The 15482-nt window shown below is 43.9% G+C and overlaps 1 protein-coding gene across 1 annotated transcript in view; it reads left to right on the forward strand.

Moving 5' to 3' along the window:
* CUEDC1 (CUE domain containing 1) overlaps nt 1-15482 on the forward strand; it is a 247841-nt gene that overhangs the window by 168881 nt on the left and 63478 nt on the right. The window contains exons 5-6 of the mRNA XM_040424225.1: nt 7666-7792; nt 13633-13816. Of these exons, the coding sequence (XP_040280159.1) occupies nt 7666-7792; nt 13633-13816 (311 nt within the window). The remainder of the gene's footprint in view (nt 1-7665; nt 7793-13632; nt 13817-15482) is intronic.

Consider the following 15482-nt stretch of genomic DNA (forward strand, 5'->3'; position numbering starts at 1 on the left):
AATCTAGGAGCCAGCTAAAAAAGTTAGGAGCCAGGCGGAGCCGCGTCATAAAGCCCCTAGTAGGTGCCCCCCCCCCCCCTACTTCTCCATAGAGCCCCCCCAATAATGCTGTATACCATGTTACATATACCGCCGCTCCGTCCCCGGACCCTATTGACTATAATGGGGACGGGGGTGGAGCTCCGGCGCAGCATGGCAGTTTGCGGTGAGAGGCCGCCGGACTAAAAAGTTGGACATGCAGTACTTTTAATATAAAATTCAAGATGGTGGCTCACTTCAAACGTGATTGCGGAGCAGGTGCTACTAGCCCTGGTAAGAGGGACACCCACCCTCTGAAAATGTGGATTGGAAAGCTATAGTAAAGGGCGAGCACACTTAATTTGGACTAACACTAAAATTTAATTTAAATCACACTTAATTTCACACGTGTATAACGGATAGATAAAAAGTTATAAAATACAAAGTGAAGTGTATTTTATGCTTTGTATTTTATTGTATTTTATAACTTTTTATCTATCCGTTATACACGTGTGAAATTAAGTGTGATTTAATTAAATTTTAGTGTTAGTCCAAATGAAGTGTGCTCGCCCTTTACTATAGATTTCCAATGCAGTACTTTTAGTCCGGCGGCCTTTCACCATGCACTGCCGTGCTGCGCCGGAGCTCCACCCCCATTATAGTCAATGGGGACAGAGCTGCGGTCCGGCAGAAGGACGGATCCGACAGGGTGAACAGCCTGCCAGATCCATCCTGCCGCAAGTGTGAAAGTAGCCTTAGTTCTATAGCTACTGAATGAGACAGAAGAAGGGATGCCTTTAACATATAGATCTCCTTGAGAAGCCAATTTGATCCTAAAGGGTTAATTCAAACTGTAATCTAAACTGTCATCTGTCACTTCTCTTATCTCTCTGCTCCTGTCCCTTAATCTTATCACTGCTGCAACAAAAGCAGCCACAGCCTCAGTGTAAACTGTTCTAGAGTCTGACTGACCTTTTAACTCAAAGAATCGAATGAGTCACTAACTAATCGGATCTTTAGATTCTTTTAACCTGAGACTCATTCGATTCTTTCTTTACTTAGACTCCCTCATGTACTTGTGTCAGTGACTCGGACTCAGAGCTGCTAGTGCTTGCCTTGCCTCAGCTCTGATTGGTTGGTGGGCGGGGAGGGGAGGGGCTGGCAGAAGCAGCTTCCACTCTAGGATCAGATTACACTCCTCCCGAGTCCCTCCCCTCCCTGCTGCCAGCGTCTCTGCTGTTGTGTGCTGTGACGGAGCTGTTTCAAACGGTGCTGCCTCCGGACAGAACGGCAGCTCCGCACCCATCGCCCAGGCACCTTTGAAAACGGGCTGACAAATACCCAAGCGCCAGGACTAAATTCCTGGTCGCCATGGCGACCTGGCGCCTGGGATTTATCGAGCCCTGGGTTAAGGAGTAGGCTGCCAGCTTGGGACCTGGATGTTTTGCCCAGTGCCTCGAACATAGTGGCTTCCGTAGCAACAACTGTATTGCCACCCTTAGAACGGTGATACAGTTGAATAGTCCAGCAGGGCACAGGAACCAGTGATTCCAGGTCCCGGCCTTTATTACTACTTGGGCACCTTAGGGGGCCTTATTACTACTGGGAGCACTTTAGAGAGCAACATAACTACTGAGACAATGTAAAGGACCCTTATTACTACTGGGGAGCACTGTAGAGAGGCTTTATTATTACTGAGTGCTCTACCAGGGGCCTTATGGAGGAGCCTTATCACTACTGGGAGCACTTTAGGGGGCCTTCTTACTACTGGGGACTCTTTAGAGAGCAATATAACTACTGGGGCACTATAGAGGGCCCTTATGACTCCTGGGGCACGATAGAGAGGTGTTATTATTGGCTCTGAGTGCTCTACAAGAAGGTGCCTTATGGAGGAGCCGTATTACTATTGTGAGCACTAGAGATGAGCGAATTGTAAAAAAAATTGATTCGGCCAGTTCGCCAATCTTTTTAGGACAAATTCGCTTCGATCTGAATTGATTCGTGGCGAATCGCGTAAAAAAACGGCTATTTCCGGGCTGCAGGGAGCCTTTATAGGGGTGTAGAACACTGTGCCTTGCAGTAACACGCATAGGGAGTCTGTTGTGGTAGTGAAACAATACTGTGAGTCAGTATGACAAGCAGATGACAGGCGGCGCTCTTAGAATCACTGCACACATCACTTATTTGGGCAGTCACGGAGCCAACAATGACCAAATAATTAAAGTATGAACTCAACCTTACAGGTAGATGTTAGCGTCAAGAAGAATCGCACTCCTTTTACACCGTCGTCAGCTGATTCCACATAGATGTCTACAGAACCTGTTCTAAACGCTTATACAAGTAGAGCCCCCCGACAGAGTGAAGAGGGTGTCAGCAGTAAGTTTGTGTTGACGTCGCTGATTATTTGGCCTTTCCTCTGATCCGTCACAACAATAACCCCTCAAAAAACTGATCCTGTCTGTGGAGCGTATGCCTTCACTCGGTCAGCATTTGGTCAGTAATCCATCAGTATTGCCAATGCCCAAAAAAAACAGGAGTGGATCTAAAGCAGAGATGACACGTGAACCGAATATTTGCATGTCTTCTGTGTTTTGTACCCACTCCTGCTTTTGGCTACCAATTCGTAAGTCAATTCTGATGGGACCATACAGGCCTTAAAGATGCTACACAGACAGGATTCGTTGTGCATCTCAGATCAGAAGAAAGGTCAAATAAATAATTATGTCAGCCAGGCCGAAAGGCAAAATGGACCTATGACATAGTGGTGAGGTGGAAGCAGCATGAGGAGGCCACAGAGTGGCCCAATAACAGGGTCTGGAGGTGGAAGCAGTATGAGGAGGCCACTGACACAATGACAGAGTCTGGAGGTGGGCAGCAGCAGCATCAGGAGGAGGCCACAGAGTGGCACAGTGACTGAGTCTGGAGGTGGCAGCACCATGAGGAAGCCACAGAATGGCACAATAACAGAGTTGCACAATAGCGATCAAGATACCGTATTTTTCGCCCCATAAGACGCACACCCCCCCCCCCCCCCAAAAGTGTGGGAAAAATGCCCCTGCGTCTTATTGGGCGAATGCTGCCATTTTACATCGCAGTCTGCGATGCTGCAGCATCAGCTGGAGGGAGGAGGGGCCGGTGTTATGCAAATGCGGCGGGGCGCTGCGGTCACTGTACTCTGGCCCCACCACTCACTCACTGCTTTATTGCTTAAACATTTTATAATAATAGCTTTAATTGACGTTCCGATATCCAGCCCCATCTGTACTACCGTACTTACTAAATGTCCTGTAGCAGGCAGAGCAGGGTGGGCGGCCGGCCGTAACTCACTGACGTCACGTGCCTGCGCCGCCTACTACATTCATAAAGTAGGCAGCGCAGGCACGTCACGTGACATCAGTGAGTTCCGGTCGGCCACCCGCGCTGCTCTGCCTTCTACAGGACATTTAGTAAGTACGGTAGTACAGATGTTTAGGCATTAAGCAAGTGAGTAAGCGGTGGGGCCGGAGTACAGTGACCGCACCGGCCCCACCGCATTTGCATGACACCGGCCCCTCCCCCCTCCCACAGGTTTAGCTATGGTATATTAGGGCATCTGTGGATGCCACTATTATGGGGTGGGAGATATGTGGATGGCACTGTTATGGGGCGGGGGATCTGTGGGTGACACATATATAGCAGTGCCATCCACAGATCCACCCCCCATAACAGTGCCATCCACGGATCCACACCCCATAACTGTGCCATCCACAGATCCATCCCTCATAACTGTGCCATCCACAGATCCCCCCCATAACAGTGCCATCCACAGATCACCCCCCCATAACAGTGCCATCCACAGATCACCCCCCCGTAACAGTGCCATCCACAGATCACCCCCCCCGTAACAGTGCCATCCACAGATCACCCCCCCCGTAACAGTGCCATCCACAGATCACCCCCCCATAACAGTGCCATCCACAGATCACCCCCCCATAACAGTGCCATCCACAGATCATCCCCCCATAACAGTGCCATTCACAGATCCCCCCCATAACAGTGCCATCCACAGATCCCCCCATAACAGTGCCATCAACAGACCGATCCTCATAACAGTGCCATTCACAGATCCCCCCATAACAGTGCCATCCACAGATCCCCCACCATAACAGTGCCGTCCACAGATCCCCCTCCATAACAGTGCGTCATCCACAGATCCCTCATAATAGTGTCATGCACAGACCATCATTAGTTCAAAACCCACCAAAAGCACACCTTTTGGTTAAAAATATTTTTTTTCTTCTTTTCCTCCTCAAAAACCTAGGTGCTTCTTATGGGCCGGTGCGTCTTATAGGGCGAAAAATACGGTACTTCTGGGGGAACCTGCCTGGCATGAACAGGTCTCTAGTAGCTACCGACAATGACGAGACAATGCGCCAAGATAGCTTTGAGCCCGGAAGAGTCGTGAAGTTCATCAAGATACATCACTAAAGATTTTAACGCATATAACCGCAGCGCTGACCGCAGAATAAATATTGTTTTTCGACTGTAATACTTCAATTAAGATTTTACTGCATATAACCACAGCGCTGACCACTGAATTATTTTGTTTTTCGACCGACATACTTCAATAAAGATTTTACCACATATTGCTACAGCGCTGAACACTGAATAAAAATTTTTTTTCCAACAAAATAAGTCAAGATAGATTTTACTGCATATAACTGCAGTGCTGAGTGCTGATTAAAATTTGTTTTTCCACCGAAATACATCACTAAAGATTTTACCACATAGAACTGCAGTGCTGAACGCTGAATAAAATTTGATTTTACACCAAAATAAGTCACAAAAGATTTTATCGCACGGAGATGGAGAGGGTGTTCGGATTCCCCCCGCACTATACGGAAGTCTCAGAAATGAACCGCTGCGCCCCACAGCAGCTCCTGGGAAGTTCATGGAGCGTCCTGTCATCTGGCATCTATTCGCTCCGCTAAAGGATGATTTTGAAAGTGTGTAGAGGCCACGCTGGGCCACCACGCTGCAGATTTATCATGGAGACATCATGGAGATTTTTCCGCATTTAACCGCAGCACTGACTGACGTGAATTGAGAATGTATTTTTCTGTTCGTACTTAAATAGGCCATTAAACGCTTTCAAGACATATAACCGCCGCCGACGTGAACTGAGAATGTATTTTTCTTTTTGTACTGAAATACAAAATAACACATATAAACACCGCACTGACTGATTGCTATCGCTGCTTCTTCCGTGAACCCCTGTACCACTACTTCCAGGGTAGATAGGCTGCTGCGAAGCAGGTGCTCTACCCCGGCCACTTTTGGCTCCCGACCTCCCACTGCTGCCACCCTGCTGACTTCCAGCCATGCATTCAACACATATAACCGCCGACGTGAACTAAGAATATAGTTTTCTTTTTGTACTGAAATAGACCAGTAAACGCTTTCAGCAGAAATAAATAAGTGTGTATATATTTTTTTTTCTGTACTGAAATAGGCCACTGAACGCTTTTGCCACAAATAAGTGCACCAGTGAAGTGCGTATATATTTTTTCTTTCTGTACTAAAATAGGCCACTAAACCCTTTTGCCACAAATAACTGCAATAGTGAAGTGCGTATATTTTTTCTTTCTATAAAGAAATAGGCCACTGAACGCTTTTGCCGTATATATTTTTCTTTTTTTTACTGTAATATGCCCCTATACGCTTTCAACAGAAATAACTGCAACAGCCAGTGAGTATATATTTTTCTTGTTGGACTAAAATATGCCACTATACGCTTTGACCAGAAAAAAATTAGCGTGAAGTGCGTATATATTTTTCTTTTGGTACTGAAATACGCCTCTATATGCTTTCAACTAGAGTTGTTTCGGGTATCAAATTTTCGATACCCATTCTATATTTGCCTTTTATCGATACTAGGCTGTGCTACTGCACAGCCCAGTATCAGAGAACATGGATCGTGCTGCTCTCAGCGCGACCATGTTCCCTCAGCAGCACGGGAAGAAGGAAGCAGTCTCTCCCTCCCCCCTGTGCCGCTGCCACCAATAGAAATGAAGAGGAGGGGAGGGCACACTGTGCCACTATTGATAACTAACGTTTAATACAAATACAGCCGGCGGCAGAAACACATTGCCGGCACCCGACCTCTGACAGGCCGCACCTGAGAGGTTAACTGCCGCTAATCGCAGCTCCCTGTCAGAGGCAAGGTGCTGGCAATGTGTTTCTGCCGCCGGCTGTATTTGTATTAATCGTTAGTTATAAGGGAAAATAATACTATTTATAGAACACCGATCCCAAGCCCGAACTTCTGTGAAGAAGTTCGGGTTTGGGTACCAAACACGTGCGATTTTCCTCGCGCGAGTGCAAAACGCATTACAATGTTTTGCACTCGTGCCGAAAAGTCGCGGGTGTTCCCGTAACGCACCCGCACATTTTCCCGCAACGCCTGTGTGAAAGAGGCCTTAGGAATAGTATAAATTCTATGGTCACTCAGTCCACAATCTAGTTTAACACTTAATTTGGTCCAGTGTAAATGTAGTTGTCAGTTCACGGTCTAGTGTAAATGCTGCAATCAGTACACAGTCAGTGTAAGTGCTACTGAAATGTAGATTTTTTTTTTTGGAGAACAAAAAATTTATTTTTTTAAACTAATGTGCACAAGGGACTTTTCAGTAGTGACATGGTGGTGGTAGTAGAAGTAGTAGTAATATAAGAAGTATGGTCAGGAAGTAGTAGTAGTATACCTTACAGAATAAAATAAAAAAGCCCAAGTTATGGATCCAAGTTGTAACAAAACATCTAAAAGAAATCAGAACAGGAAATGCAAGAAAAATTTAAGGGTTCATGCACAAAAACTTTTTTTTTTTTCCGTGTGCATTGTTTTTTTTACGCACAGTATGTGGCACCATGCATTACAATGGGTCCGCAAAAAAAAGCTGAAATTACTCCGTGTGCATTCCGTTTACGTATGTCCGTTCCACAAAAAGGTTTAACCAAATAGAACATTTTTGAAATCTGTCATCTGTGGTATGGCCATGCAACTGTGATTCCTGTGGACTCGTTGGCTCATGAATGGGAAGGACTAAAACCACCACTGTGTATCATAGAGCTGTAATGTGTTGTATTGTAGTGCTACCCTCTCTATAACTGCACCCTACACTTACACAGTTTGCTCACCCAGACAATAAATCAAGTGGTTAAAAAAAATCAGAATGAACACAAACTGCATTGTGAAACAGTATGGATAACTAAATGTGCTATGTGCATGCATGTGCTGCAGTGAAATTAAAAGGGTTTTCCGAGACTTATAATCATTATCGGCCTCGCTACATCATGTTCAGCGGTCACATGGCCTAGGCGCAGCTCAGCCCCATCAAAGTGAATGGAGCTGAGCTGCTGCTATACCTTGCACAGCCGCTATACAATGTCTGGTGCTATGCTTGGTGAACTGAGAGAAGGCCGCGCCGCTACTGCCTTCTTAAACATCTGATTGGCGTCGATCCTGGGTGTTGGACCCCCACCAATCAGGTACCAGAGGATACGTCATCAGTGTATATGTCTAGGAAAACTCCTTTCTGCTAAAAGATGATTAGTTAAGCGAGTTATTGTTAGAATTTTTTTTTTTTAATAATGTTTTATTTTATTTATAAGGACTGACGTGTTGCCAGTCTGCGGTTCTCAGGTACCAAAAGTGTGCAGGAACTGGAACCCCCCTCTACTAGGAAGCTTGCCTGATGATTTTCTTCGCATATTACCCCAACAGATGGAGAGTGTTCAGGTGAGAACAGTGAGTAATGGCATGAGCAATAAGGGTTCATCAAATTTAGAATAACATCACTGCTTTCTTCCAAGATAGTTCTACAACTTTTGACAGTTTTTGTATTTGTCATTTTCTGAATGGACATTCCGCTGCTACTTGGTAAATGTAGTTTGATGTATGTAATCCTCTATTGTTACTAAATAAGTCATGCAGCTTAGGCCTCATGCACACGACCGTTGTGTGCACCCGTGGCCGTTGTGCCGTTTTCCGTTTTTTTTCGCGGACCCATTGACTTTCAATGGGTCCGTGGAAAAATCGGAAAATGCACCGTTTTGCAGCCGCATCCGTGATCCGTGTTTCCTGGCCGTGAAAAAAATATGACCTGTCCTATTTTTTTCACGGCCAACGGTTCACGGACCCATTCAAGTCAATGGGTCCGTGAAAGAACACGGATGCACACAAGATTGGCATTGTCCGTGATCCGTGGCCGTAGGTTAGTTTTTATACAGACGGATGCTGATCACAGCCCCCTGTAAGAGATCGGATCGGAGATCGGATCGGAGATCACAGCCCCCTGTAAGAGATCGGATGCTGATAGGCAGCAGGGGGCAGTCATGTACACAGTTTGTAGTATATTCTAACTAGAAGCGTCCCCATCACCATGGGAACGCCTCTGTGTTGGAATATACTGTCGGAAATGAGGTTTCACGATCTAACTCATATCAGACAGTATATTCTAACATAGAGGCGTTCCCATGGTGATGGGGACGCTTCAAGTTAAAATATACCATCGGATTGGAGAAAACTCCGATCCGATGGTATAAAAGGGACTCCAGACTTTACATTGACTTGCATTGTAATTCAGGACGGATCCGTTTGGCTCCGCACGGCCAGGCGGACACCAAAACGACTTTTTTTTAATGTCCGTGGATCCTCCAAAAATCAAGGAAGACCCACAGACGAAAAAACGATCACGGGAAAACGGAACCCCGTTTTGCGGATCGCAAAAAAATACGGTCGTGTGCATGAGGCCTTAGACTGAGAAAATAATGATCCATAGAATCGGATCGGGGAGCTGATAATTTGTGCCTTTTATAACCTTTACCTTTTATTAATGAGGCTTAGGCCTAGTTCACACGAACGTATGGCTTTTATAGTTTTTTGCGGTCCGTTTTTCACGGATCCGTTGTTCCGTTTTTGAGTTCCATTGTGTTTCCGTTTCCGTTTTTCCGTTCTGTTTTTCCGTATGCCATATACAGTATACAGTAATTACATAGAAAAAATTGGGCTGGGCATAACATTTTAAATAGATGGCTCAGAAAAAACGGAACGGATACAGAAGACATACGGATGCATTTCCGTATGTGTTCCGTTTTTTTTTTGCGGACCTATTGACTTGAATGGAGCCACGGAACGTGATTTGCAGGCAATAATAGGACATGTTCTATCTTTCAACGGAATGGAAAAACGGAAATACGGAAACAACATACGGAGTACATTCAGTTTTTTTTGCGGAACAATTGAAATGAATTGTTCCGTGTACGGACCGTATACGGAACACAAAAAAGGCCTGTACACTCGCAAAAAAAACGTTTGAGTGAACTAGGCCTTAGGGTACTTTCACCTGCAATCAGTGTGAACCTGTTCCTTCTGGATGCTTCTTGGCCCTGCAGCGACCACTGTGTGTGACAGCACCTTTAAACGTCACTCTACTTTCACACAATTTAATTTAATAGAGAATGATGTAGACAGCAAATTTCTAAATCGCTTCATTTAAAAAATATGTCTGCGTCCACCTTAAAAAAATAAATAAAAAAAGCCTGATTTGTTAAGAGACAGAAGCCATGCCCTCTTTCAACAAGCAACACCTCCATTGTTTCAGCACTTCTGAAAAGTCACAAATTATGGTGCACACATGCCTGGATTCGCACTGCTATTCCTATCTCCTTAGTGACCACACTATACTCCTTTTTACTGCAGTCACTAAGGGCTTTAGACTGGGCCAAGTAAAAAAAAAAAAATACACCTTTCTCCCATTGAAAAAACGCCTTTCAATGGAAAAAATAGCAAAAATAAAATCCCCTCCACATAATTCACTTTTGTGGAACTGCAGGTAATAGCCATGCCAGCACTGAATGGAGGGCAGTTGTGCATGCACGTTCTAGAGATAGGTGTGGGTCTCAGAGGTGGGACCTGCACCTATATGACATTGGTGGCATATGTTAGCTATTTGCCGCCAACGGTAGAGGTGAGACATCCCCATTAAGGCCAAAAACAGGCTAGTCATTAAGGGGTTAAACATATAAGAATGATAGATTCACAACCAATTCTCAGAGGCTTCTTTCGAACACCTCCTTTAAAATCAGTCACTAGAAACTCGACTACTGTTCCGTTCCTTCTCTAGATTTCCCGAGTTAAGAAAAACAAAAGGGACACAGCTAAAAAGGACCCGTAGGATGGAGGGTTCTCAAGGGGTACCTCCAATATAGTAGACAAAAAAAAACAAAAATAAATAACATGATATTTAAATACCCTCTGGGCGGTCTTTGAGTATATTTTATGAAGATTTTTTTTTTTTTTTACATTTTAGTGTTATGAAATGTATGGTAGTGAAATTAAGATTTTATGTGTTTTAATGAACATTATATGCTTATACTATTTCCAACCTCGAACCATGGGGAGGCGTTTTATAGGCAGATTTATAAGAATATAAGAGAATGCTAGCACCGAAGCTCCCGATGTAGCTGGTGTGAAACCTAGGTCGGTCGATTATGAAGATCTTGCGTGGCAACGCTTTTTTTTTGTGGCGCGTCACAGATCAGATGTCTTTCTTTTTTTTACATATGGGAGTCTACAGAAGGACCTGAAAGTAGAGAATCATATTAGATGTCCTGGCTACACAGCAGCTTTTGCTGTGCATCAACCCATATAAGCCTGGGCAAGATGAACATTTGAGTCATGTGGCTTTGAAGCTGCAGTGCAGATGCTACCTTAGGGTACAGTAACTGCACACGGTGCAGATTTTTATGCTAAAAATCCCCATAAGATCAGAGCCTAAACCGAATAAAAAAAGCTCATAAATCCGCACTATTAATTGCTATTACTATATATTGTTTTTTATACTGTTTTTGTTGCATTTTTTTCTGTTTGTTAACAAGCCTCTAAAGGTCTGTGGAGAAAACCACTATACATAGGGTGAGGAATTGCACAAACAATTGACAAGCTACGAATTTCAAAATCCGCAGAGCAGATCAATTTTCATGTGGAAAATTTTCAGCATGTATGTGAGATTTTGCAAATCTCATTCACTTTGCTTATACTGTATTACCCTAAGGCCCCTTTCACACGGGCGTGTATTCTGCGCGGATGCGATGCGTAAGTTGAACGCATTGCACCCGCACTGAATCCCGACCCATTCATTTCTATGGGGCTGTTCACATGAGCGGTGATGTTCACGTATCACTTGTGCGTTGCATGAAAATCGCAGCATGCTCTATTTTGTGCGTTTTTCACGTAACGCAGGCCCCATAGAAATTAATGGGGTTGTGTGAAAATCGCAAGCATCCGCAAGCAAGTGCGGATGCGGTGCGATTTTCACGCACGGTTGCTAGGAGACGATCGGAATGGAGACCCGATCATTATTATTTTGCCTTATAACATGGTTATAAGGGAAAATAATGGCATTCTGAATACAGAATGCATAGTACAATAGGGCTGGAGGGGTTAAAAAAAAACCATGGACCATGTGATGACCGGAGTGACGTCACCACAGGTCCTGTTCTTGCACACAGCTAAGATGAAGACAGAAGGAGATGCCGGGCTGCGCGAGCAAGTGGATTAAGGTGAGTTAAATTTTTTTATTTTTTTTTTTAACCCCTCCAGCGCTATTTTACTATGCATTCTGTATTCAGAATGCTATTATTTTCCCTTAGGCCTCATGCACACGACAGTATTTTTTCACGGTCTGCAAAACGGGGTTCCGTTGTTCCGTGATCCGTGTCCGTTTTTTTTTCCCCGTGTGTCTTCCTTGATTTTTGGAGGATCACCAGACAAGAAAAGTGAAAAAAAAAATCTAAGTCAAGTTTGCCTTGAAAATGATAGGAAAAAAACGGACACGGATCACGGACGCGGATGACAATCTTGTGTGCCTCCGTGTTTTTTCACGGACCCATTGACTTGAATGGGTCCGCGAACCGTTGTCCGTCCAAAAAAATAGGACAGGTCATATTTTTTGGACGGACTGGAAACATGGATCACGGACGCGGATGACAAACGGTCATGTGCATGAGGCCTTATAACCATGTTATAAGGGAAAATAATACAATCTACAGAAGTACGATCCCAAGCCCGAACTTCTGTGAAGAAGTTCGGGTTTGGGTACCAAACATGCGCGATTTTTCTCACACGCGTGCAAAACGCATTACAATGTTTTGCACTCGCGCGGAAAAATCGAGGGTGTTCCCGCAATGTACCTTTTCCCGCAACGCCCGTCTGAAAGAGGCCTAAGGGTAACTGCATATAAAGCGGATTGTGTGCATTTTTTTCCGTGCAGATTTTCGTGCAGAAAAAGCACAGTGTAATACTGTACCAGCAAAGTCAATGAGATTTGGCAAATCTCAAGTACACATGGTGTATTTTGTATTCGAAGAAATTGACCTGTGGTGCAGATTTTCAAATCCACAGCATGTCGGTTGTTCATGTGGATTTGCATTGCAAAGGGCAAGGTCTGCAAAACTGCATCCGTGTCAGCGTTCAGTCAGTGATTTCCATCAGTGATTGTGAGCCAAAACCAGGATTGGAGCCTCCACAGAGATAAGGTATAAGAGAAAGATCTGCTCCTGTTCTGTGTTTACAGCCACCCCTGGTTTTGGCTCAAAACCACTGATAGAAATCACTGACCGAACACTGATGTGTGAATGAGGCAGAACTCTAAAATGCACAAATGATGCAGTGTAAAGTAGCACTCCAGTATTCACTGTATTATGCCCAAAGTTCTGCTCCGCCTGCTCCTTATTGCATTGTAGCACAGTGTGAACATTTTACTTGCAGTGCTCTTGTTTAAGTTTTTCGTTTTTGGTTGCTTTTTTGGTAAGATCTTACTATGATGACTGCTAAATTTGACTTTACATAAGTCAGAATTGAGCCACTAATGTCAAGCTGCCTAGCTTTATAGCAATGATATAAAAATGGCACATGTAATCAAGCATGCTCACCCCTAAGAAAGCTGTGTTGCAGCAATACGTGTGGGGCTTCTTCCTACAGCACGTTTCTATAGCCCGTTCTAGTATCCCTCTTCTGCATATTTTGTACTAGTTTTCTTTGATTTATTGGGTACCGTATATGAAAATGTTGAATATTACACTATGATTATGATCTGTATTGTCCATACTTTGATGCACTTATTTCTAAATTGACTATTTTTATAGGATATTTTTTTCTCGGGACATTGTTTCTGTGGCCAGCAGTAGATATTATTGTTAACGTACCTTATATTTAATATTCTAGAATATATCATTATCTGTATTGTGGGTGAGGGTACTTATTGTATATTGTGCTGTGCTATGTTGGACATTAGTACTGGGGGTTTACTTTAATTTTTTAGTGATTCCCTGGATATATAGTTAGGATTTTTATTGTTTATAACTCATTGCTTTTGTGTTTTTGACCTAATAACATTTATTGAGTAATAATCAAGCATGTCATTCCAAGTTAGATGTGCTCTTTTCTATATTGTTTCTATTGAGCTTTCCTTGTACATACAGTATATTGCATCCCAAAACTTTTGAATTCCTGCCTGTTTTTTTCATGGGCTTTCATTATGCAGCTTTGAATAATAAAACCACTTGCTTATCCAACAGAGCTGCCAACGCGGACCTTCTTCAAAACTTGAGGAAGACTCCAAAAAAGAGCATTGCTCCATGGACCAAGAGCGTCAGCTGAAGCAGTATTTGCAAGATGAGAGAGTTGCACTTTTCTTACAGAATGAAGAGTTCATGAGAGAACTTCAGAGAAATAGGGAATTTCTCCTTGCACTTGAAAGAGGTAAAAAAAAAACTAAAAACTTCAATTTCTAACATCAAAGGACAGTCCGCTATGCAAGGAGAAGTCAGTAAAAGTCCCCCTGGAACCAAGCTTAATTAGAGCTGTTTTAATTACATTGCAGTCTTTAAGTAAATCTGTATAAACCATACTTGTCTCTGGACTCGAGGCCGTAACATGAACTGAGCTTTTCTCAGGGAAGCAGACCGAAAACCTTTATTAATTCTGTACATATTAGGCTACTTTCACACTAGCTTTCGGGGCTCCGCTTGTGAGCGCCGTTTGAAGGGTCTCACAAGCGGCCCCGAACGCATCCGTACTGCCCTAATGCATTCTGAGTGGACGCGGATCCGCTGAGAATGCATCAGTCTGGCAGCGTTCAGCCTCCACTCAGCAAGCGGACACCTGAATGCTGCTTGCAGCGTTCGGGTGTCCGCCTGGCCGTGCGGAGGCAAACGGATCCGTCCCGATTTACAATGTAAGTCAATGGGGACGGATCCGTTTGAATTTGACACTATATGGCTCAATTTTCAAACGGATCCATCCCCCATTGACTTTCAATGTAAAGTCTGGAGCTACTTTCACACTTAGAATTTTTTCTACAATATAATGCAGACGGATCCGTTCTGAACGGATCCCAAGTCTGCATTATATGAGTGGATCCGTCTGGGCAGACCCCAGATGGATCCGCTGTGAACGCTAGTGTGAAAGTAGCCTTATACTGTTAAATAGCAATTGTACAGTGTTTTGGCTACTGCATGGAGTTCTTGAAATGTTAATTCTTGTTAAATATTATTAGGGCCTCATGGATAAATATATTATATTCGGGTAAAGTACTACGATAGTATGGACTTTCTGGCATGTTGCTGTTAGGGGAAGCTTAGAAAGGTGTGTTAGTTACACAAGAAATGAATTAGTAATCTTCACTGATTTCTGAGAGACTCTTTTTATGTTTGTTCATTTGATGCATGGTGAGTCAGGACTTTACAGACTTCACAGAAAAGAGCTGATAATTAAAACATATGGAGAATCATTTGAGCCTAGCTTAAAGGGGTTGTGCACGTTTGGTAAACCTCCTTCCTGGGCAGACCTGCAAAGGAAAGTATACTTACCGGCTTCCTGATGCTGGCTCTTGGCTCCTCTCTGGCCGCTACTGCTCCACTCAGGTCCCTGGATGTAAACGTCTGGTTTGACGGCACTGCAGCCAAATACTGGCTGCAAGGGTGATGTGCTCCCCTTGCGTCATGTCAAATGGTCACGGGACACAAGAGGATCAGTGAATCTAGAAATAGAAAACACACAGCGCCAACATAGCACATCACCAGATAAAGCGCCAGAGGGTAGAGGAAGGCAGTGTTGCACTGGGCTCACCTTTTGTTGTTGTGCAATTCAGGCACAACGCTGCTGAGCATAGTGGTAGTCCTTGACTGCAGCACAGCACAATCAGAAGATGGACAGTCCCCGATGTTAAAATGCAAGAAAAACAAAAAAAAAATTCTGCTGCTGCCAAGCAAGTTGTGTAAAAAATGTTCTCTATTTATTATTATGGCCTGATGAAGATGTGAGATCAACATCGGAATGCCTTGCCTTTATTTGGTATTCTATATATAATAAAGAGAAAAAAATTCAATCAACTTCCTAGGCAGCACTGGCCATTTTTTTGTCTCCC

The sequence above is a fragment of the Bufo bufo genome, chromosome 3, assembly GCF_905171765.1.
Source record: "Bufo bufo chromosome 3, aBufBuf1.1, whole genome shotgun sequence".
Lineage (NCBI taxonomy): Eukaryota > Metazoa > Chordata > Amphibia > Anura > Bufonidae > Bufo > Bufo bufo.